Source organism: Canis lupus, chromosome 1 (assembly GCF_003254725.2).
Source record: "Canis lupus dingo isolate Sandy chromosome 1, ASM325472v2, whole genome shotgun sequence".
In the NCBI taxonomy this organism is placed as follows: Eukaryota; Metazoa; Chordata; class Mammalia; order Carnivora; family Canidae; genus Canis; species Canis lupus.
The window spans coordinates 83,528,824-83,554,431 of record NC_064243.1 but is presented as its reverse complement, the minus strand read 5'-3'; the positions used below and the strand labels follow the sequence as shown (position 1 = coordinate 83,554,431).

General features: G+C 38.0%; 1 protein-coding gene across 1 annotated transcript in view; it reads right to left on the bottom strand.

Annotated features, from left to right (window-relative positions):
• The window catches only part of TRPM6 (transient receptor potential cation channel subfamily M member 6), a 137,159-nt gene that overhangs the window by 11,767 nt on the left and 99,784 nt on the right, over positions 1–25,608 (bottom strand). The window contains exons 29-36 of the mRNA XM_025423303.3: positions 22,570–22,661; positions 21,033–21,091; positions 19,448–19,473; positions 15,933–15,983; positions 14,400–14,465; positions 12,271–12,557; positions 11,860–11,942; positions 10,911–11,116 (exon numbers count right to left, since the gene is read on the bottom strand). Of these exons, the coding sequence (XP_025279088.1) occupies positions 10,911–11,116; positions 11,860–11,942; positions 12,271–12,557; positions 14,400–14,465; positions 15,933–15,983; positions 19,448–19,473; positions 21,033–21,091; positions 22,570–22,661 (870 nt within the window). The remainder of the gene's footprint in view (positions 1–10,910; positions 11,117–11,859; positions 11,943–12,270; positions 12,558–14,399; positions 14,466–15,932; positions 15,984–19,447; positions 19,474–21,032; positions 21,092–22,569; positions 22,662–25,608) is intronic.

Sequence of the window (25,608 nt, the reverse complement as noted above, 5' to 3'; positions counted from 1 at the left end):
ATTATTCAGGTGAGCCTGAAGATTTTAGTAAATTCACTGTCTCCCGCAATCTCCTGTTATGCCATAATAAACTTCGAGGCCACAAATGAACGTTTTAGTGTTGTGTTCACAGTTACTGACAGTGGCATCCATCATTCATTTATCATTTGCCTAAACTAGACATTCTAATTATATTCCCTGTAATTCTCAGCAACTAGAAAGGAAAAGTATTAGCATCCTCGTATCCTCATTTTGACAACGAGTACATTGATGTTCAAGAAGATGAAGCAGTCTGTCAGAGACTGCACAGTTCACGAGTGATGATAACAGGATTCGAGCTGAGCCAAAGCTTGTGACCCTCCCATGAGGCTGTGATCTCCGTAGGTGGAGTCCATCAGTGCTCAGCAAGGCGCAAGGGGCTGCACGATTCTGTGGATACAACCTCTGCTCCATTGAAAGCACCTGTCATATGCTACATATTCAGCATTTATAAACAGATTCTTGATCTGGATGCTGGTTACACCTGTGCTTGAGAGGCATGCTTCTGCTGTGTGCACGTCCCTGAACAAATGTTTTTCTTCAATAAGATTTAGTTTTTAAAAAACTGACACCAAAAATAAAATAAAATAAAATAAAAAATAAAAAACTGACACCAAAGCATAAAAGGACAGCACGAATGGAATTTAGTGCTAACACTGATCGAAACGGCAATCGACCTTCAGAATGAATCTGTTATAAAATGCAATTGGAGAGGAGCCGTCTTCCACCAGCAGTAACGTGTACAGACAAGCTGATCAGATGCAAATGCATCATTTGCAACAACTTCAGAGATCAGCCTCTGGTCTGTACTGGTTCTCTTTGCTTGGAAGAGACCAACCTTGCAGGAAAATTATTTAAAAATCATATGAAAGGGGTGCCTGGGTGGCTCAGTTGGTTAAGCATCTGCTTTCAGCTCAGGTCATGATCTCAGGGTCCTGGGATTGAGCCCCAGGCAGGGCTCCCTGCTCAGCAGGCAGCATGCTTCTCACCCCCTCTCTTTCTCTCAAATAAATAAATAATCTTTTTAAAAAATCATATGAAATGTAGAGCTTTATTATGTATTTCTATTTGGTAAAAAAAATATTCATGTTTTCTAACCACTATTTTAAAAAGATTTTTTTTTTTTTTTTGCCATGCTCAGTATGTTTTACCATATGCTAAACTTTTCACAAGGAAATGTAATCCTTATAGTTTGTAGACCTTTCCCCCAAGAAACTGACTTCCTTAGAAAAATAACCCATTTAGGGTAGAGTTTTCAACCATTTTTGCGTCAGGACCCTCTTTGCCAGTCTGGGGAAAATAAGGGAGCCCCTTCTCAGAATAATGTTTTAAAAATGCATAAATTAAATACATAAGATTACAAAGAAAACCAACAATACTGAAATACAGTCATCAAAATCTTTGTTTAAATTGTTCTGCAATACATGTGCCTCTTTATTAACACATTAAATAACAGAATCTAGTGCAAGTCTGTAACTACCATACATCAAGTAATACATATAAACACTGTTTTTGTGATATCTGCCAACACCATAATGTGCTATGTTAATATTGGTAATTGCTATTGCAAATAGTCATGGGTACTGCTAATACCACTGTGGTTTGTGGTCTCCCCTATAATTGAAGGAAATGATGAATTTCAGTTGTAGGTTAGCGAAAATAATGGTGTAATATGTCTTCTCATCAAAGTTCACAAACCCTCTGAATTCTCTTTAAGAGGATCTGGCTTACAATCTCTTCATTCTCTGATTTTGTATAAGGAAAGAAAAAGTAAGGCTGAAAGTCAGGCTCAGGGGGAGGTGTGTAAAATGTGATCTGCTCAGCCTCTATTCTTTTTAAAGAAGTCATAGGAAGGATTGGGTTCTTTATACTGTTCTCATTACACGTACAAGAAGGAAAGCCTAGGCTGACTGCTTTTCCAAAAATGTAGTAAATAAACAGAAAAACAGAAAGATAGTCCAAGTGTCATCAGTAGAGAGACTACAAACGTTAAAAATCCTTTTCATGTTTAAGCTCAGATCTAACTTTAAGCCTGGACTTTGTAGCAATGATAAGCTTTAGGCTGATGGCTAAGGAAACTGTAAATTTAAGCTGAGAATACACATAGTACCTAAGGAGGTCATGTCAACCAGGAAAAAGAAAGTTTATAGGGAAGATTTTGATGTGATCAAAATCACATCAGCTCCAGTTTACTTTAAATCTTGTTGCCTATTATATAGGCAGGAGTCAAAAGGACTGGGTCCTATTCATGGCTCTATCACCTTCTAGTTATGTGACCTGGACACCTCTAATCTCTCTGAATCTCAGTGTTCTCATCTGAAAGTGTGAGTAATAATGGACCTTATCTTACATGCTTACTGAGGATTAAATGAACTGTTGTATACAAGTTGTTTCACAAAGTATCCCACTCAGAGGAAGCCAAAAAAATGTCAACTACTATCTTTATTATCTTTATTCTATCAAGACCTCTTGTAAAATAAAATTCTATTTTCTTACCACTGGTAAAATCATGTTCTGATGATCTCATTTTCCTAATGAATAAATCCCTCTAAAAGAATGAGAGTGGAGTTTCCACAAATCTGTATATCCCTAAACTCAATCTTACGGTTCAAAGCATAACTACTAAATACATATTTTGGGGTCCTCCAATGGCAGAAGGAACATTCTAGAGAGTGATACAATATGAAAGAAAACTAGGCATTTCAACATCTCCATATCCCAATCACACTTATTTACCAACTTTAATAAGGTAAATGCCCATGTGCAGGTGGTATGTTGCATACCCTCACGAGAAACCCAGACACATACATTCTGATTCCAACCACCTTAAGATACATCTGTGAACCTCTAAATCTGTGGAAATAAGTTAACTTCTTTGTAGCAGTAGAATTCATGATGATGGTGTTGATGCAAAGGCTGACTCATTCTGGAAACTGCTTTGTTGGAAAAAAAAATCTAGTATCTCCAAAATTCTTTGAAGAATATAATGAGCTGAAAAAAGGAAAGAAAGAAAGAAAGAAAGAAAGAAAGAAAGAAAGAAAGAAAGAAAGAAAGAAAGAAGAAAAGAAGAAAAGAAAAGAAAAGAAAAGAAAGAAAAGAAGAAAAGAAAAGAAAAGAAAAGAAAGAAAAGAAAGAAAAGAAAAGAAAAGAAAAGAAAAGAAAAGAAAAGAAAAGAAAAGAAAAGAAAGAAAAGAAAAGTCGGTTAAGTGTCCGACTCTTGATTTTGGCTCACGTTGTGATCTCAGAGTCGTGATATCAAGCCCCGCAATGGCTCTACACTGGACATGAAGCCTATTTGGGATTCTCTCTCTCTCTCTCTATCTCCTTCCTTGGCCCCTCCCCCAGCCTCTCTCTCTCTCTCCCTCTGGAAAAAAAAGAAAGAAAGAGAGAGGGAAAAAGAGAATGCTCTAGACCACCTTGAAGTGTAATTGTTTTTCATTGTCATTGCTGGAAATCAAGTGTTGGATTTCATATGTAATGATGATGATGCAAGCCCCACATGTAGGATTTCTAAATGGAAAGAGAGTGGAAAACTATAGTATAATTACAAGTGAGCAGAAACCGGTCAAACCTTTCCTTAGAGTTCAGCTTCCAAGCCCAGTGTGGCAGTTCCTGGCTTAATGATTGGCACTCCCTTGGAAGACAGTAGAAAGGAGAAGAAAAACAAAAGCTGCCAGGATAAACTGCCAGAGTGTTTCTCATTCCACTTTTCCCCCAAAGCACTAGGGAGCCACAGCAAGCTGATGAAGAGTCACTGCCATTTTAATGAGCTACATGGAGATTAATACTAACGACAACAATAATACTGAGGGCTTACTATAGATCAAGAACTTGCCTCATTTCAGCTCCTTAACATGAGAGATTAACAACAAGGTAAGTGCTTAATATTATTTCCCCAATTACAAATGAGCAAAGTGGGACTCTGGGTGGCTGTCCCCTGGTTATACAGCCAATTCATGGTGTAGCCAGGTGTCATACCCCAGCACTGAAACTCCAGGGCTCTTCCTCCAAACTGCTGGTACCAGGCCTCTCAGTCTCTACCTAGTACTACCTGAACAATTATACCATCATCTCTCCAAAAACTAGAAATACTAATCAATTAAATACAAAACTGAACCAAAAACTATGAAGGTATTTTAAGGTATTTTAAACTATGAAGGTATTTTATTTCCCCATTTTTCCCTTCCAACTTGGTTTGGATTAAATATAATAATGCATTAAGTCTTTATCCAAGTGTCTGACAGAAAATAAGTGCTTGGTAAGCATTAGCTAGTAGTTGTAGTTGTATAACTGTTCATAGTTACTAGCATAGGATTCATCTTCTTCCATAAATGCAGGCCTAACCAACTGGCCAAAGCTCTCCAGTAAGTATCTCAATTTCTTCATGCTCATCCTATGAGGCCCACTCTCCTTTTCTTTGAAGGTCAGTGTTTTGACATAGTTTATTTGGAGTGGCCTATTTCTGCAATTCACATAATTGCCCAGTAAAAGAATAAAGTTAATTCCATTTCCCCCCCAAGACTATCAACGCAGCATTTGTTCTGTTTAGTGTCACTTTGGATTACTTAGAGACATAAAAATCCCCAAACATAAACATCATTAAACAAAAACCTATTCAAGTGGAATACAAAACACACTAAAGAGTCATCATTAATTCCTTAAAGTTTTTCTTTGGTTGTTTTTTTTGTTTGTTTGTTTGTTTCTGTTTTTGCTTTTTAAACAACTCCACCCAAAACTCAAAGCACAGACACTCGAATACAGATGAAAACAATCAACCTCTCTCCAACATGAGCTACAAAACCAGATGCTGTGGGCATCAGCATGCTGGGCTTAAATGGATCATGTACTTGCTGGTTTAAAAGCTGAATCATAGGAGAGATAAAGAGCTTCCAAGACAGGCAGCAACTAAAAGAATATGTGACCTCCAAACCAGCTCTGCAAGAAATTTTAAGGGGGCCTCTTAAAATTCCCCTTTAAGAAGAAGTTCAGTGGAACAGTCCACAAAAACAAAGACTGAATAGATATCATGATGACACTAAACTCATATCTCTCAATAGTAACTCTGAATGTGAACGGGCTTAATGACCCCATCAAAAGGCGCAGGGTTTCAGACTGGATAAAAAAGCAGGACCCATCTATTTGCTGTCTACAAGAGACTCATTTTAGACAGAAGGACACCTACAGCCTGAAAATAAAAGGTTGGAGAACCATTTACCATTCGAATGGTCCTCAAAAGAAAGCAGGGGTAGCCATCCTTATATCAGATAAACTAAAATTTACCCCAAAGACTGTAGTGAGAGATGAAGAGGGACACTATATCATACTTAAAGGATCTATTCAACAAGAGGACTTAACAATCCTCAATATATATGCTCCAAATGTGGGAGCTGCCAAATATATAAATCAATTATTAACCAAAGTGAAGAAATACTTAGATAATAATACACTTATACTTGGTGACTTCAATCTAGCTCTTTCTATACTCGATAGGTCTTCTAAGCAAAACATCTCCAAAGAAACGAGAGCTTTAAATGATACACTGGACCAGATGGATTTCACAGATATCTACAGAACTTTACATCCAAACTCAACTGAATACACATTCTTCTCAAGCGCACATGGAACTTTCTCCAGAATAGACCACATATTGGGTCACAAATCGGGTCTGAACCGATACCAAAAGATTGGGATTGTCCCCTGCATATTCTCGGACCATAATGCCTTGAAATTAGAACTAAATCACAACAAGAAGTTTGGAAGGACCTCAAACACATGGAGGTTAAGGACCATCCTGCTAAAAGATAAAAGGGTCAACCAGGAAATTAAGGAAGAATTAAAAAGATTCATGGAAACTAATGAGAATGAAGATACAACCGTTCAAAATCTTTGGGATGCAGCAAAAGCAGTCCTAAGGGGGAAATACATCGCAATACAAGCATCCATTCAAAAACTGGAAAGAACTCAAATACAAAAGCTAACCTTACACATAAAGGAGCTAGAGAAAAAACAGCAAATAGATCCTACACCCAAGAGAAGAAGGGAGCTAATAAAGATTCGAGCAGAACTCAACGAAATCGAGACCAGAAGAACTGTGGAACAGATCAACAGAACCAGGAGTTGGTTCTTTGAAAGAATTAATAAGATAGATAAACCATTAGCCAGCCTTATTAAAAAGAAGAGAGAGAAGACTCAAATTAATAAAATCATGAATGAGAAAGGAGAGATCACTACCAACACCAAGGAAATACAAACGATTTTAAAAACCTATTATGAACAGCTATACGCCAATAAATTAGGCAATCTAGAAGAAATGGACGCATTCCTGGAAAGCCACAAACTACCAAAACTGGAACAGGAAGAAATAGAAAACCTGAACAGGCCAATAACCAGGGAGGAAATTGAAGCAGTCATCAAAAACCTCCCAAGACACAAGAGTCCAGGGCCAGATGGCTTCCCAGGAGAATTTTATCAAACGTTTAAAGAAGAAATCATACCTATTCTCCTAAAGCTGTTTGGAAAGATAGAAAGAGATGGAGTACTTCCAAATTCGTTCTATGAAGCCAGCATCACCTTAATTCCAAAGCCAGACAAAGACCCCGCCAAAAAGGAGAATTACAGACCAATATCCCTGATGAACATGGATGCAAAAATTCTCAACAAGATACTGGCCAATAGGATCCAACAGTACATTAAGAAAATTATTCACCATGACCAAGTAGGATTTATCCCTGGGACACAAGGCTGGTTCAACACCCGTAAAACAATCAATGTGATTCATCATATCAGCAAGAGAAAAACCAAGAACCATATGATCCTCTCATTGGATGCAGAGAAAGCATTTGACAAAATACAGCATCCATTCCTGATCAAAACTCTTCAGAGTGTAGGGATAGAGGGAACATTCCTCGACATCTTAAAAGCCATCTATGAAAAGCCCACAGCAAATATCATTCTCAATGGGGAAGCACTGGGAGCCTTTCCCCTAAGATCAGGAACAAGACAGGGATGTCCACTCTCACCACTGCTATTCAACATAGTACTGGAAGTCCTAGCCTCAGCAATCAGACAACAAAAAGACATTAAAGGCATTCAAATTGGCAAAGAAGAAGTCAAACTCTCCCTCTTCGCCGATGACATGATACTCTACATAGAAAACCCAAAAGTCTCCACCCCAAGATTGCTAGAACTCATACAGCAATTCGGTAGCGTGGCAGGATACAAAATCAATGCCCAGAAGTCAGTGGCATTTCTATACACTAACAATGAGACTGAAGAAAGAGAAATTAAGGAGTCAATCCCATTTACAATTGCACCCAAAAGCATAAGATACCTAGGAATAAACCTCACCAAAGATGTAAAGGATCTATACCCTAAAAACTATAGAACACTTCTGAAAGAAATTGAGGAAGACACAAAGAGATGGAAAAATATTCCATGCTCATGGATTGGCAGAATTAATATTGTGAAAATGTCAATGTTACCCAGGGCAATATACACGTTTAATGCAATCCCTATCAAAATACCATGGACTTTCGTCAGAGAGTTAGAACAAATTATTTTAAGATTTGTGTGGAATCAGAAAAGACCCCGAATAGCCAGGGGAATTTTAAAAAAGAAAACCATATCTGGGGGCATCACAATGCCAGATTTCAGGTTGTACTACAAAGCTGTGGTCATCAAGACAGTGTGGTACTGGCACAAAAACAGACACATAGATCAGTGGAACAGAATAGAGAATCCAGAAGTGGACCCTGAACTTTATGGGCAACTAATATTCGATAAAGGAGGAAAGACTATCCATTGGAAGAAAGACAGTCTCTTCAATAAATGGTGCTGGGAAAATTGGACATCCACATGCAGAAGAATGAAACTAGACCACTCTCTTTCACCATACACAAAGATAAACTCAAAATGGATGAAAGATCTAAATGTGAGACAAGATTCCATCAAAATCCTAGAGAAGAACACAGGCAACACCCTTTTTGAACTCGGCCATAGTAACTTCTTGCAAGATACATCCACGAAGGCAAAAGAAACAAAAGCAAAAATGAACTATTGGGACTTCATCAAGATAAGAAGCTTTTGCACAGCAAAGGATACAGTCAACAAAACTCAAAGACAACCTACAGAATGGGAGAAGATATTTGCAAATGACATATCAGATAAAGGGCTAGTTTCCAAGATCTATAAAGAACTTATTAAACTCAACACCAAAGAAACAAACAATCCAATCATGAAATGGGCAAAAGACATGAACAGAAATCTCACAGAAGAAGACATAGACATGGCCAACATGCACATGAGAAAATGCTCTGCATCACTTGCCATCAGGGAAATACAAATCAAAACCACAATGAGATACCACCTCACACCAGTGAGAATGGGAAAAATTAACAAGGCAGGAAACAACAAATGTTGGAGAGGATGTGGAGAAAAGGGAACCCTCTTACACTGTTGGTGGGAATGTGAACTGGTGCAGCCACTGTGGAAAACTGTGTGGAGGTTCCTCAAACAGTTAAAAATATACCTGCCCTACGACCCAGCAATTGCACTGTTGGGGATTTACCCCAAAGATACAAATGCAATGAAACGCCAGGACACCTGCACCCCGATGTTTCTAGCAGCAATGGCCACGATAGCCAAACTGTGGAAGGAGCCTCGGTGTCCAACGAAAGATGAATGGATAAAGAAGATGTGGTTTATGTATACAATGGAATATTACTCAGCTATTAGAAATGACAAATACCCACCATTTGCTTCAACGTGGATGGAACTGGAGGGTATTATGCTGAGTGAAGTAAGTCAGTCGGAGAAGGACAAACATTATATGTTCTCATTCATTTGGGGAATATAAATAATAGTGAAAGGGAAAATAAGGGAAGGGAGAAGAAATGTGTGGGAAATATCAGAAAGGGAGACAGAACATAAAGACTGCTAACTCTGGGAAACGAACTAGGGGTGGTGGAAGGGGAGGAGGGCGGGGGGTGGGAGTGAATGGGTGACGGGCACTGGGTGTTATTCTGTATGTTAGTAAATTGAACACCAATAAAAAAAAAAAAAATAAAAAAAAATAAAAATAAAAAAAAAAAAAAAAAAAAAAAAAAAAATAAAAGCTGAATCATGTTGACTGTTTTAACTTTGTTTATATTGCTTCCCTAAATATTGTGTTTGAGGGTTAGAAATATAACTCAACTCTGTGAACAGTGCAGATCTGAAAAGACAGAGAGACTTATTAATAAAAAGTCTATACACGTCCTTGAACACATGGCACAAATTTCGATCAGAATTTACTGGACATTGCTCGCAATGCCTCAGGATTACATATCTCAGTTGTGCCTAGCCTCCAAGGTTGGCTTTTGGTACAGAATCCCAGGACTGGAGAGATGGGGAAGTCAGAGAGGACAAGGATTATGCCCAATCTGTTTAAATGAACCTATAACATGATTATGTCCTATGAAACTCATAAAGAAATAAAAGACAGTACAGTGAGAAGGAAAGAACATATAGATGGTCAAAACAGCTTCAGTCTGCAACCTGGCTCCCTCTTCAGTAGCTGTGCAACCTTGGGCAAGTTATTTAAACTTTCTGGGCCTACGTTCCCTATAAAATCTACCTTGAGGTGCTGCTTCTGAGATAACTCTTCTGAAAGTCCCTGGCTAAATCCCTTATTTAAACCAAAGCCCCAGTCAGTGAGCCCAAGGACTAAACTTTGACCTGAATACATATTTCGTTCTGTCTGCAAGGAAAGTCTGCTAGAGATACTCTGTTTCGTGCTGCAGGATTATAAGTCACATGTGAGGTGTTGATAGTGGGGAGATGCACTGATCAAAGGCTTCCATTAATTATAAGTGCACTGTGTTACCTCTCTCAGACTGAGTTTGTACTCTTATGAACTGTCATATCAAGGTACACAGCAAAGAGAGCAAGCTAAATTATAAATTGCCAAAGCACTGAGCTCAAAATCAGTACATTTAAAAAGTCTATACACGTCCTTGAACACATGACACAAATTTCAATCAGAATTTACTGGACATTGCTCACAATGCCTCAGGATTATATATCTCAGTTGAAAAATGCCCAGAATTTATACTTTCCCATGTGTATAAATGCATGCTGAAGTGTTATTATGAATATAAGTTCAAGGTGAAGCCATAAAACTAGAAAATTTGGTACAAAAATCATTCCTCATTTAGGGGTGCCTGGGTGGTGCAGTTGGTTGAGCAACCAACTCTTGGTTTCGGCTGAGGTTATGATCTCAAGAGTCTTGAGACTGAACCCCACATGGATCTCTTCCCTCAGCACAGAGTTTGCTTGGATTCTCTCTCTCTCTCTCTCTTTCTCTCTCTCTCTTTCCCTCTACCCCTCCCTGCAGTACTCTTGCTCTCTCTCCCTAAAATAAATTTTTAAAAAAATAATTCCCCATTTAGATAAAAGTTTTAGATGTATTTAAATTTTAGACAGCTAATCATCTGCCTATATTTTTCTCTTGTGCTAAGTCAGAAACAACATAGTAGGTGCTCACAATCATCACCGCACAATGTCTCTGAAATAAATGCCTCAACTCCCTTCAAAGCTAGGTAGAGCAACTCCATACATTACACATCCTAGTTCTTATAAGGTTTCTTGGGCCACCTGTCTGGTTCCTTACACTTTAGACAATTTAAAAAATAATAAATACATTCAGAAAATGGATACAATCTTTCAATTTTCAAATTAAGAAACACACATACACTATCAGGGAATGTCTCCATTAGAATACCTTAATGATGGTTTTACAAAGAAAGAACCAAGGTCAAATGTAGGTGACAACGACATGGACAAACCATCCCTGGTTTGTCAATGTTTCCCAAACTGTACCTCATGTTTGTATGAAGTCTTAGGCTATTAATCACCTTGCAAATCTAAAACCAACAGCTCTCCCCGGGTGTACTCATAGGTCCAGTGAGAGAAAGCCAACATCAGCTCCTCCAAGGTGTTGCTGGGGGCAATTTCATCACCGTTGTTGTTGTTGTACTTCCGGAAGTCTCCTGTCATGTACTTCTCAATGGTCAACCATTGGTTGGCCGAATGGCAGTAGATTAAGAAAACTTCTAGGAACCTGTAAGTGTGGGGGCGGGGGGGAAGGAGGCCACTGAGTCCCCACAAAGCAACAAAGGTAAGACTTACATTACCAAACAGCAGCAGGGGAAATTATCTAACTATGCACATGCCTCACCTTTCTATGGCAGGGACAGAACGCAAAGATTAAGCATTTTCCCCACATTTACCCACCTCCCTTCTCTTTGAGGAGACCTTTCAACTCCTTTATGAGTATCAGACTTAACTTTTCTTACTGTGCTCTATAAAGTTCCTTGTAATTGAAACAATAACACTTTACTATCACCCCCAGCATGAAGTTATATCTGGCTTGCTAAATAAATGCCAGTGTCTTGAGACACTCAAGTGAAAGTAACAAGAGTTCAATCTCAGAAAGTCCCTAATTTCTCTAAGATATCAGGGGAAGAAACTGTGCTTCAAATAGAAATCATTTTCTTCCATAATGTTCCTGGACATTAAGAACTACATCTAGGGTCTTCATGTTTCACATAACTGAGACATTAGTCATGGCCTCTGCCTAAGCTTCTCTTTTCCACTCATTTACGTTCAGTGTTTAAGTCAAGCTATTCCTGAGACATCTAATTCTCTTTTTAACAGAACCATAGAAGAAAGAATCCAAAAATAAGATCATGGAGAACTTCCCCACAGCTCTGGCATTTCTCGTGACTAAGAGGGCTGAGAAGAAATTGAAAGAAATTCCCACTTAAAATGAAGGATCATGGTGCCCATACTCCCTGTACTCACCTTGGTGTGTATGGAATGTTTTGTGGTTTTACTTGGTTGAAGGTATAGATTAGTTTTTGAGCAGCTCGTTGTTGTTGGATTTCCTACAAAATAGGGAGCATCGATGATAAAAAATATTGGTTTGTTATCATATGCATGCAATCAATAATCATAGAAGAACTAGAGGGCCCCCCAGTATGATTTTTAACCTCATTCAGCTCCCACAACACTCCATTTCACTCCAAAACCAAAACCTCTACAAAACAAAAATAACGGAATACCACCACTTTCGGAACAGAATAGGCTGTCCTCTGCATTAAAGATAATCAATGGCCTCCAATCATTACGTATATAATACATACAATTATGTATCTGGGTGTAGTCCAGAACTTTCTTTGACCTATCCCTCTAAGCTCTGGGTCTCAGACTTACCCTGAGGCAAAGATGAAGCACAGTACTCTCCTGGAAGATTTTGTGCCATGACTGTACCACCTCAGGAAGAAAGGACTTCACAATGAAAACCTGCCCTGGCTTGAGAACATCGTCCTCAGACCAAGTGCTGATGACTCTCATGGCTTTACGGAGCCCGCCATCCATCTCCTCACGGGACAACACCTGGATTATCGCAGCTCTCCCTCGCTGGGACCAAGAAGACATGCTTTTATCAAGGTTCAGAGGGGAGCTCTCCTCCAGCCTGTAGACAGTTACTTCTTCTCCTGCTGCAAAAAGAAATACAGGTGAGAAGTGCAATGACATCGTGTGTCTGTAACAGGTTACCATGTCCTAAATAACAACTCAGAATCAGTTTAGTTTCCCAAATGATCAGGAGAGAATGGGAATTTCAATTATGCATGAACAAGTAGAGAATAAAGGCATGGATTTTGGCCATGTTATTTGTCCCATAAAGGGAGAGAGTGGAAGAGGGAAGGAAGGGACAAAGCATCAAATGATACATAAGAATTAAGTTGTTCTTGTTATAAACTATAAGTAGAGACAAATAAAATCAAAGTAGCAGGGCTAGGATTCCTTTGTTAAAGACAAATACTTTCAAAGAGATAGTTTAGCCCTATGTTTTCATTATCATCCCCTTTACAAGCCTTATTTTTTCCTAATTCCTCCTTCCATGATATTCTAATACCAAAAATATACCACATATATATATATGTGCATGTACACATACAGTATGTACGCACACAGCATCTACATACAGTGTATATACCTATTTATATATGTGTTTTATATGGAAAAAGAGGTTTCTGCTCCCTTGGGGGTGATATCACCCCACTGAGACTTCATGGTTTAACACAGTTGGAGTTAACACCACAGTCATACCCCAGAGCCTCTCCCTCCTTCCTTTGTGCCCTTGGACAAGTTACTTAAAGCCTCCCTTTTCGGATGAGTAAAATGAAGGTAAAAATAATGCTCAACCTCACTGGGTTGTTGTAAGGATTAAATATGTTAATTTGGCTAATGTGACCTAGAACTTCAGACACAAACTCAATCCCACTTACAAGATTTTACACACAAAATGCTCTTTAACTCCCAGATAGCTTCCACTTTTAGGCTGCTGAACAGGAAGCAATTCAGCCTAGATTCCTAATGTTTAACGCTTTATAACAGAAGTAGCATATTCTATACATAACTTCTGTCCAGCCTGTATTTGATTTTCTTCTTACACCTGTTTCAAATATCTTTTTTTGCTGTTGTTAATACTATTCTGGTTTACAAAGAAAGGTATTTATTCACTCTTGAATGAATTGCCTACCAAAAAAAAAAAAAAAAAAAACACACATCTAGGTAATTCTTAATAACATATTTTCAAATATTTATTCTTGGTGCCCAGATAAATGCCACTGAGTTCTGTTCAGAGTTCTAAATACTTAGAGAATTTACAGTACAGCTCCTGGGTTATGAAACCAGCCACAGAGCCATGAGGAAGGAGAAGGCATTTGCATCCATGATCAGAAGCCACCTATCTGTCCCTGTGTGAAGAGAATTAAGATCTAGGACAGAGTGGGGACCCTTGTTATATTGTCAGTTGGCTGGACAGAGAGACTCTGGTAGCCTTGGCTTAATGCGAGCTTGTTTTTCTTTACTACTCTAGCCTTTAAAAATGACATTTACTATCTGAGCTAAGAGCAATTAGTTTACATGAGACAAAACAAACTGAAAACAATATACAAAGATTTCTCTTCAGATGCCTGTTAGTTTTTACTGTATTGACATTTATCGCTTTCTTCTGTGTTTATTACACATGGTTGGTTGGTTCTTTTCTTTCCTACTTACTTCCAGCCTTAAATCAGTGAATGCCAGGTGCAACATTATTGCTTTTTTCCCAACTGCTGCTCATTATAGGTCCCATCCCCACAGTACTAGATTTTGACCCTAGATGCTAGCTGACCAGTTAACAAGAATTACCACTTTAGAAAATTAATCTCACTGCAACCACTGGCAAAACAAAATTTTCCACTAAAATGATGCAAAGTACTTTCTCCTTCAATTTAATCAGATGGTATGCCTCTGCTCTGGCACAGCCTCAGGAAGGTAGAAATGGCACTCACCAAACAGTTGGATTGGTGTAAATGGTATAGTCTGAGAAAGCCTCATTAAATTGTTCCTTTCAATGGCTGCAAACAAAAACAGATTTACTGTTTTAAGTATGCATCAGTGGACTGAATTGACAGAAAGCCTCCCCCACATCAACCTATTCATACAATACTAAATTATTTTATTTCAAAGACCCCTTATTTTTGCCTTCATCAAAAATATTATCCATAATCCAGCTTTTAAAATAAACTATGCCTTAAACGGGAAGGATATACCCCCGTCTTGAAGATTATATGAGATTATATACCGTGGTCTGAGGTAGGGCTATCACCTCCACTCTCCTGAATACCAAATCACAGACTAATCCATACATATGTGGAACTTTCTTTCAAAGAGTGTTCTGTGGTCTTCATTCTCTGGTTTTTCTTTTTCCAGAGCCAATCTAATGCACAGTGGACTGTGGGGACATCTACTGTTGACTTTGCGCAGTTCAGCTTCTTTTCCCAGAGAGAACCAAAGGCCAATTTTAATTAGAAGCAAGTGATCTGCATTTTCCTGTTAAGAGCCGTCTCCTAACAGATCAGAGTCAATATGAGTTACAGTATTCTTCACCAGACTTTCCAAAGTTGACAGCTGGAGTCAAAATATTGGATTACTGCTGAGCTGAAAGACCCAGTTATAAGAGCCTGGAATGCAGAGCCTGGAATCCACTGAAACACTGTTCACTACTGAGGAGAATTTAGGAAAAGGCAGTCTATTCCTGGACCCTGAACGCATGTCCTTGATGTAATAATAATGGTAACTGTCACACCAGTAAACTTTTACTCATGTGCTGAGCTTTAGACCGTGTAAAAGCCTTGCCCGTATATCATCTCATCCAATGCTGAGCGCAATGACACGCAAAAGACCAACCAGTGGCACAAGTCCAGTGGGCTGTTACATTGCTTTGCATTTCAAAGTGTTTCTCTCTTAATTCTCAGCTAGCCCTCTGGCAGATTGTTCCTCAGGAAGGGCAAGTATAATTATTCCCACTCTGAAAGAAAGACAACTGAAGTACTGTGAAGCAATGCTGCTTATGAGAGTCAAGACCCTCGACATCTTGTTTAATAACATCCTTATACGGTGTCTTTGTTGAACTTTCTCAGTGGTGCTGGCACTCATTTAGCGGTTAGGTTTGCTGAGGGCCAGTGAGGGTATAAAATCCTCCTTCAAAGAACTAGTTTCAGGCCCCAGTCCAAAATATGAAGATCTCTGGCTTTGGACTTGGAAGGAATTTTTAGACTTCAAGGCCACCCTTTGTCACCATTTAGAACTTGCCAATACATTTTTCTTTTCTCAATCCTACATTCTCTTAAATCCTAACAATTTGTTTCTCCAAGTAAATGACAAGGTAAGAAATCCAAATGTTCTTCTCATGAGAGTGAACAACAGCTTTTCAAGTTGGGAATCATATCAATACTTTGCAATTCATCAATATTTCTATTTACAATTGCAGAATCACAAACGTTTGGCTCAGCTGACATGTCTGACATGCACATGCATCCTACCTGAATAATGATGGTGAGGCTCTGGAGGGCTTTTTAAGGAGGCTGAGATTTCTGAAATTATAGAGAAGATTGGCATTTTAATTACAGGGCTGGAGATAAATACATGCTTATGAATATATTGCCTTCAAAGTTATTATCGAACAGGTTAATCGGAATGGCTCCTCAGTATTTGAGAAAGATTTCCTAATATCCTTTAACCACATTATTGGGCATGGTATCCTGACAGCTTCCAATCACCAATGTAATATCTCCAAACATATTTATATGGGGAATTGAAGAAAGACAGGTAATATTAGCCTCAAAGATGTATTTCCTCCGAACCAATTACACCTCTGGGTTGCAGAAAGCACTGGGCTGCCCATCACACTTCATGACATCCCAAAAGCACAATTCTCTGAGCTCCCACCAAGATGCAGTACCCATATAAAGACATTATTAATACCAAGTTATTAGCAGTCTACTTCACTGACCTAAAATGACAATAAAGTGATGAAAACAAATTAAGAGGCATATACCAGAAACAAAGGAGGGGGCGGAGGATATGACACCAAGGGACTTGTTCATGGGGACCACTTCCTGCAAGTTTAACTGGTTCTCTTCTATCTCCTCAAGTCCTAAATTATAAATCCTTTGCAACAGTTTTGCCATTTCATAAAATTAAAATTAAAGTAGAGAGCCTTAGTCTCATGGTGGTAACTGCTTTATACCTAGTAGAGTAAGCAGCATAATGAGTCCAATTTCACAGATCTCTCTGGCTTCTTGTTGCTGGATAAGGAAAGGAACAAAACTCCCTTCCTTAGGGGGTGCTTAGTATAAAGTAAGATCAGCAGAAAGGACCCTTTCTTTTGAGTTCATTCAATAATAAAAATTAAAAAGTATTCAGCTCCCACTATAGGTCATACTAGCCAAGACAGATGTGAAGAAGTTGTGGCTCCCACTCTAGAAAAGAGAAAATGAGAAATACTAGGAGCCAAAGACATGTAAACTATAGTCACAACGCAGCTGGCAAAGTAATATAATAGATGTGTACACAGGCTTATGGAACCTTTATAGACAAGCAACGTGATATTCTTAAAGAGCATAGGCATCTGAATCTGATAATGCTGAGTTTCAATCCTGACTCATTTAAGGAGCTGTGAGAATTTGTTCACATTCATTCAGCACATATTTACTCAACACCTACTATGTGTTTAAGAGAAAGACCAGTGTAAAAACATAAAATCTCTGGCTACCTTCTAATGAGAGGAAAAAGAAAATAAATAATTATGTAAATATATAGTGCATACAGTATTTTATATATAAAGGAACTAATTATATATTTAGTTAGTTAGTTAGTTAGAGTGCTAGAAATTGTGAGAATCAGAGAGGTTATTATTTTAAGGATGGCAAGTCAAGACCTCTGTAATAAGGTGAAATTTGAGCATAGACCTGAAGAGAGAAATAGGTCATATGGAAAACTGAAGGGTATTCCAGGCAGAGGTGACAGCAGGTGCAAATGTCCTGAGGCAGGACTATGGAGAGTGTAGTCAGAGTGGACTGTGCTGACAGGAAATGGAATTGGAGAGTTGGAGGAGAAGCAGCAGATCAACAGGGCTTTGTAGACCACGTTTGGACTTCACTTTTACAGAGTGAGATAAGATGACATTTGAGCAGAAGTGTGACTCGATCTGACTTTGTATTTAAAAGTGTTATTCTGGCTGGGGTCTGGAAACAGACTGTCAGAAAGCAATAGTTTGGAGGTAATACTATAATCCAGGAGGATATAAAGAGTGGTATGTGGAGGTAGCAAAGTGATCAGTTTCTTGATATATTTTGAAGGATTTACTGATGGTTTGGAAGTGGGGATGTGAGAAAGCAGGAGTCAAATATGATGGAGACTTTGGCCTCAGTAATTGGAAAGGTGCAGTTTCCATTTCATAAGATAAGTAAGGAATGTGGCATGTTTTGTTTGAGATACCTTGTAGACACTCAAATGAAGGGGTAAATAGATAGGTGGTCGTATTCTGCATGGCAGAAATGTTGAGTGAAAGAATGAACATGAGCCTGGAAATCTGGACGAGGGCCAAGCTGTCGAGAGCATTGAAAACGACTAAAGGGATTTGCAGCCTATCCTGTAGGTAATGGGAAGCCACTGGAAGCTTCAAAATAGGTGACGATTTATTGTTCAGAAAGATAATTCCGGTGGAAGCATGGGGACGTGCAAAGGGAGAGAAACCAAACAGAACGCTAACATAAAATGGAGGGCAAAACTTTTTATATAGGAAAAAAAATGTTGGAGGCCCTAAGGCAGAAGCTGTGGGGTAGAGCAACACAGACAGCTTCTAAGGATGGGGCTGTGGGTAGTACAGAGGCAAAGCTGATGGCTGAGATGGCAGAGTTGATGACTGGGAAGGAAAGTCATTGCACATGAACTCAGAGTCCCAGTTTGGGTAAAGGAAGAGTCAGTGATCAATGACAACAGTCAACAAAGTAATACAATTAAGAACAGCCTCAAAGAAACTTCAAAAATGGATAAAATGGTCAAGGATGTCAAATGCTGCAAGTTCCATGAGGTCTAAAAAGAGGTTGTGTGATTTAGCAGCTTCAGTCATGGTGGCCACAGACACCAGGCAGGGAAGATGATAATGTATTTTCATTAATTTGGATGTGGACAGGAGTGGCAGTGTGAACGTTAGGTAACATCAAGAAAATGGTTATTTCTTCTGTATGGAAAATGACTTAAGTATGTTTGTAGTTGGAGGAGAAGGACTGCTGCACAGAAGCTGCTGGAAAACAGAGTGGGATGCACAGGGCCATGGAAGAGAAGGAGCCCAATCCACATCATGAGGTCAAGAACATGGAGAGGAGCTCATAGTCTATGGTAGAGTTTGAGAACAGCCTTGACAGTGGCTTTGCCAGGGAGTCATCTCACACGACCCAGCCCTACTCAGCCACAGAGTCCTACGGAGGCCAGGTAGAAAAAGGTATCCACATAAAGATGAACAGCTCTTGGGGCAGCCCTGGTGGCTCAGTGGTTTAGTTAGCGCTGCCTTCAGCCCAGGGCCTGATCCTGGAGACCTGGGATCGAGTCCCACATCAGGCTCCCTGCATGGAGCCTGCTTCTCTCTGCCTATGTCTCTGCCTCTCTCTCTCTCTCTCTCTCTCTCTCTCTGTTTCTAATAAATAAAATCTTTAAAAAAAAAAAAGATGAAGAGCTCTTCAGGAGTGATATGTGAAAGAGTGATGGTAAGAGTTGTCCAAGAGTCAAAACGAGCTCAGTGCCAACACCCTCACTGATGAAGAACACTGGAAAATCACTGTCAGAACTAGTCAATTAAAAATATCTGTGAACAAGACCTCAGTCCTGATTTACATGGAGAAAGACAAATCAACTTTCTACTTTTCTACTGAAAGTTCTCCTTCATACACTAGACAAAAATCCCATATAGAATTTCAAGAGCTATGAAAATCTCAGGAGAGTGAAAGTCACCATCAACAAGTTGAAAAGAATAAGATCTTTAAATATAAAAACTTACTGTCAGCTGCATTTGAACTTCTCAACCTGTTCGAAAAATTAAAGTTGTTTAGATAATGCTTTAAATTTTTCAATGACCAAAGAAAGGAAAAGTAAGTGCAACAGTAACAATACAGCATCTATATGTCTGTGTGTGTGTGTGTGTGTGTGTTATTTTCTTTGAAAGAAAAGTGTCATTGGACCCCAATCTCTATCAGTAGAGAAATGGTTTACAACCCTACAACTATTTTCATAGAAAAACGGGCATTGCATATGTGTGCAATTCACTTAAAGTGCATGCCCTAAGCTAACCGGAAAGCAGTTGTTGGATTTTGTTTTTAATTAGCTATATGAACACAAGAGATATATAAGATTTAACTGTGTTTGTGTTGTTCTGGATCAATTAAACTAAAGGGTTCCTGAACTATGCAATGAAAAAGCCTACAAATGAGTCTGCGAATGTCTCCGGACAAGCCTACAAATCAGTTTCATTAGCCCACGTGGCTCCTAAATGTTGGCAGGCTGAAATTAGCTCTCTGCAAATTGTTACTTGCCCTGCTCAAGTGCACACGTGGCCATGGGCAAGTCTGAATAAATGCGTTCAAAGAATATCTCTGGTATTGAAGGTCCTTAGGGAAGAGAGTACAATTACAATTATTGTTTAATTTCATGCTGCAATAGCCCACTACTCTGCATGAGCACCAACTACCGAACCTCTGGGAGGAGAGAGTCATGTGCACTTGAAGTCTAGAGGCAGGCTTGCACAGAGACATGCCTGGATGGGAGTTCCAGAAAAAAGTCCATCTCAAATAGAGCTGGCTGCAAACTCCAAGTCATGTTCCACCTACTTGGTATCAACTGGCCCTTCATACAATAGATGGTTTTGAATTCTGCTCCCATAGCCATATGGACAATTTGATGATATAACTAGAAAAGTCCAGAAAACACTGCAAATGAAATGCAATAATTTTGCTTGGCTGGTTTTCAAATTTTATTGCTCTGAATAAACAAAATTCCAGGAAAATACTCCAGCCTCCAACCATGTGAGTTTGGTAGCTCCTCTCTCTCTTTTGATCCCTATCTTCCCTTTGGCTTAATCCTCAATGGGTTCTGCTTTAAAGACAGACACTTTGGATGTTCATGAGAGACCAAAAATAAAAAAGATTAACCTCATAAACTAAAATTAAAAATTTGAAAAAATAATCTAAAAAGAAGACTATCAGGCCTTCAGTCTTTTTCCTTAGGCCAGACAGATTTGTTCCTACTCTTTAATGCAAATTTCACAATCTTTTCTGTCAGAAAAGATAGGATACTCATTATTCCACATGTGCTTTTATTTTTGACATTGAAAAGGCAAATGGTTAGGTTGCTGTGGTAGAACATGTTTCATTATATTCTTAAAAGGCATTTAAGGGAGCTCTTATTGCCAAGAGACGGGAAAACTTGGAGAATAAATTATTTTCCTTCTGGCTGACAAAAGAAAAATATTGTCATTGGAAATACTTTTCCCCCCTATTTTTCTGACCCAATGAAACCTTTGTTCCACATAAGGTTAAAAAAAAAATAGCAGCTAAGGATACTTAAAACACACATTTAAAAATACTCACGGGGAGTTCCTAGGGAGGTTAGTGCTCCTAGAGTTCCACAATGAATTTTTGCTCAGATCCTAAGAAGAAGGGAAAGGTCATTACATGTTTACCCAACAGTCTCCTACCCCAGAAATACATTTGCAAAACACATGCCTTGGAGGTTTACTTTTTTTGACCCTTCCTCCAGCTCAATATTTCTCTTACTGGATGCACTCAACTCAAGTTGGAAAGATGCATAATGTTAGCACAATATCTGCATAATTCAGTGTGTTGACTGACTTTAATAGAATGAAATTACTTTTATGGGGACATCATAGAGAAAATGTATTTTATACAATGATTTTTGCAGAAATGAGAGTAAACAGTTAATGATAAAAAAAGAAGGGATGAAGGTCTAAGTTGACAAGAAACATCAGTCATTATATCTCTATGCCCTTTGTCCAAACATTGTTGTTTCAGTGGATGATTATTTAGAATAACATTACTTTGAATTTATCATTCTATTTCCTGTTTGGATTCAACTGTTACTTCTTGAAACCTACTATATTCCACGTATCACTCTAGGCATTTGCTCTGGTGTTATTTTGTTATCCTCAAACAATAATCTCAAAAGGATGGCATTAACCCCATTTTAGAGATACAGTTACTGAAGCTCAGATGTTAATTAATATACATAGCTCTGAAACCTAGCACATGGCAGACAGGTTATTGCCTCCACTCACTTGCAAGCAGTCTTACATTTTATTTTCAAAACTTTCCACAGATAATACTCATGAGGTTATTAACTTCGTACATAAAAGTAATGTGGAAAGTGTTCCCAAGTTCATAGAAATAATGTTCAAACCAAGACCAAAATTAGATTTTTGGGGTTAGTTTAACTAGACCACGCTTCCCACATGGTAGATGGCAGTAAAACAGGCACATATTTGCGGGTAGTAAGGAAAAATGACCATAAAATCAGAAAACCTCAGTGTCGGAGGGTCCTTTACCCTGCAATGCCCAAAGCCCCTTCGACACATCTGCAAGGAGGTTTGCTCAGCCTGTTTGACTAACCACCCTAAGCAAGGAACTTACTACTTCCAGAAATAAACCATTCCATCCTTAGAAAGTTCCAATTGCTAAAAATTCCTCCTCAAATTGGGCTGAAATCTGCCTCCCTGTAGTTTCTATATGTTGACTCTAACTCCGCCTCTTAACACGTATTGAAAATACCTATTTTTCTCCCACATGGCAACAGTCATATATTTCAAAACAGTTTCGAAAACTTCTGAATTATTTATCTTTCATGTTAAAAACACCCACCATAAATTACTAGGTGGACAGATAAATTGCATGGAGAAAAACAACAAGGAAAGCATAAAGGTTGTGGGGTGGGGGGGTGGCGGGCAGTGTGAGGGAAGTGAAAAAACTGAACATATATTCAAAGCAAGGATTAAATGTAATACCAATAAAAAGTAAGAGCCAATTAAGAGACATAAAGGTAAAACAGACATGGTCAAGGAGTTAGAGACGTATGTGCATAAATTTTTTTTAATATCAAATAAGATATTTTTACCTCTTGAGACTGCTTTACATAATCACTGACTTGTATGGCATGCTGTTCCTTTTCTTTAGTTTTCATTTTCTGATATAGAGAGGGTTCTAGACCTTGTTAAAAGAAAGAAAAAAAATTAGAGAATACATAAAAATGTGTTACATTCAAATCACATTCCTAAATAGAAAGATCTGAACATAGTGCATTCATCTAAATTTGAATATAGCTTCTTTTTCTCTTTTTAGCAAGTGGTACCAAGATTCTTTTGTCCTTTTTTTTCTCAAGTGGTTGAAAGCTATATATCCTACAACATTTCTATTCATCAGTAATTTCCTGTGCATTTATAATCATTTATGCTCCCTAATCAAAGTCAAGAACTAAATGATCCATAACTTGAATCCTCCCTGCAGAAGAACACTTTTACCAATTCTTTTTACATTCACCTTCTCCTGCACCCTATTGTCCATGCTTTATTCAAAACACATAAAATTGTCATTCCAAATTGTTAGAAATCCTTCCTTAACAATTGTATCAAGCATCATAGTAGCCTACTTGAAAAAATAAAACAAAACATAAGCAAAAGATAGAAAAGATTGCCAGGAGATGTGTTTCGTTTTCAGCTCTTTCTTAAAAAGGAGGCAAGGATCATTATTGTCGTTAGTTTTTATACTGGTACCTATAAAATCACAGGCATGCAGTAAGTGCTCAATAATAATTTTTCAATTGGATTAATTCTGAGAATAATGCTATTAAGAGTCCTTGGCTAAATGTAGGGGGTACCAGTAACTTTTTTCTCTAATGATTTTGTGACAAAAATACACACACACAAAGAGCAAAAAAAACCTATTGGAAAAAAAATCACAAAATTCATATGATATTTTTGTAATAGCATAAATATCATATGATCAATATGGTTTTACTGAGAGCACAGAATTAAAATTAAGATAAAATATTTATAGGAAATATTATTTTTAACTTCCTTTTCATAGTTACATTCCTCAGAACTTTTTGTATTCAGGAAGAGCTACCTGACAGCGTATCACCCAACCCTCAAAATTTATTTTTAAATTCTTTTTCAATTAATTCGTAACTGAGATACACTTCAAAACAATAAAATTCTTAATTCAGAGTGTAGTTCAAGGTAGATACTGGGCCTCCTTATCTCCTCAGATTAATTTGGCGCCTGGAGTCAGCCTATTTCCCTACATCTTCATTCCCATTCTTATCATCAGACTTGAGATTCTTTACCCAAATCCCCACTATCACCTGCATCTTTCTCTATTCGAAAGTCATTAGGAAAAACTCAATAACTTGGGAGTGGAGGTTGAGTGAAATGGGTGAAGGTGGTCTCAGGTACAGACTTCCAATTGTAAGGTAACTAAGTCTTGGGGATCTAATGTACAGCATGGTGACTATAATTAACAATATTGTATATTTGAAAGTTGCTGAGAGAATAGATCTAGGAAAGTTCTCATTATAAAAAAATTATAACTATATGAAGTGATTACTGTTAACTTATTGTAGTAATCATTCCACAATATATACATATACCAAGTCATTACATCTTACACATAAAACTAATACAATGTTATATGTCAATTATAACTCAACCAAAAAAGAACTTGAATAGTTTAAGACATAATAACTTAAATATCAGTTAAACTATTTATAAAAATATAAGATATAAATAAACATTTATAAATGAAATAAATACATTTGCAATTGGTTCTAGAATCATATCTTTAGATATGGGACCTGATTTATTCAATATTACAGGCTCTCATAAACTGTGATTTTAAGGCAAGACAATTGAGCTATCAAGTCATATCTGTAGGTTAAGGGAGTTCTGAATAATTTAATTTTTAATGTCTCTTTCAGCTTAGAGTCCACTTGATTCTCAGTGATTTAACAGACAATTGAGTATTTTAAAATATAAATTTGGGTTTTTCAACTGTGGCCCTGACATTTTGGGCTGGATAATTCTTTGTCAGAAGGAAAGACACTATCCTATGCATTGTAGGATGTTTAGCAGCATCTCTGGCCTCTAGCCATTAGAGGTCAAGAATACCTGTACCTCCTTTAATTGGCATTACCAAAAATGTCTTCAGACATTGTCAAATGTCCTAGAGAAGAGAGGTGGAAGGTGTACAAAATAGGCAATTGGTTGAAAACCACCAAGCATAAGACAAAGCAAGGTTTTAAAGAAGCATATCATAAATTTCAATAGTGTCTATTTGTACCTTAGTTTTAGTATTCCAAATTATTTTAAATATTTATGAGTCCTGATCACATAGCTCCTCCTGTTTAAAAATTAGTAAGAGGGAGCGTGAGGAAGGTGGTGATGAAGTATAAGGACCCTAGGCTCACCTCTTCCCAAGAATACAATTAGATAATTATCAAATCATCTTAAATACTCCAAAAATTGACCTGAAGACAGGCAGAACAAACTCCATAACTAAAGGTAGAGAAGAGGTCACATTGAAGAAGGTATTTGCACTCAGGTTCATAGAAGCATTATTCACAATAGGAAAGAGGTGGAAACAACTCAAGTGTCCATTGATAGATGAATGGATAAACAAAATCTGGATACCAATTGCATTCCCTCTTGCCATGGCAGCTATGGAGGTGTCCTGCAGAACCCCATGTTGAACATGATAGAGCTACAACATGGATAGAACCTAAGGAAGCCTTAGAAAGATGAAGTCCTATGGAATTACTAAGTCAGATCTAAGGCTTCCTAATAATAAATAAAAAGATGTGTACATATATACGCATATATATAGATACACACACACACAAAATGGAATATTACTCAGCCATCAGAAAGGATGAATATCTACCATTTACATCAATATAGATGGAACTGGAAGGTATTATGCTAAATGAAATAAGTCAATCACTCACATGCGGAGTATAAGAAATAGTGCGGAGGATCATAAGGGAAGGGAGGGAAAACTGAATGGAAAATAAAAGAGAGGGAGACAAATCATAAGAGACTCTTAACTCTGGGAAACAAACTGAGGGTTGCTGGAGGGGAGGTGGATGAGGGGATGGGGTGAC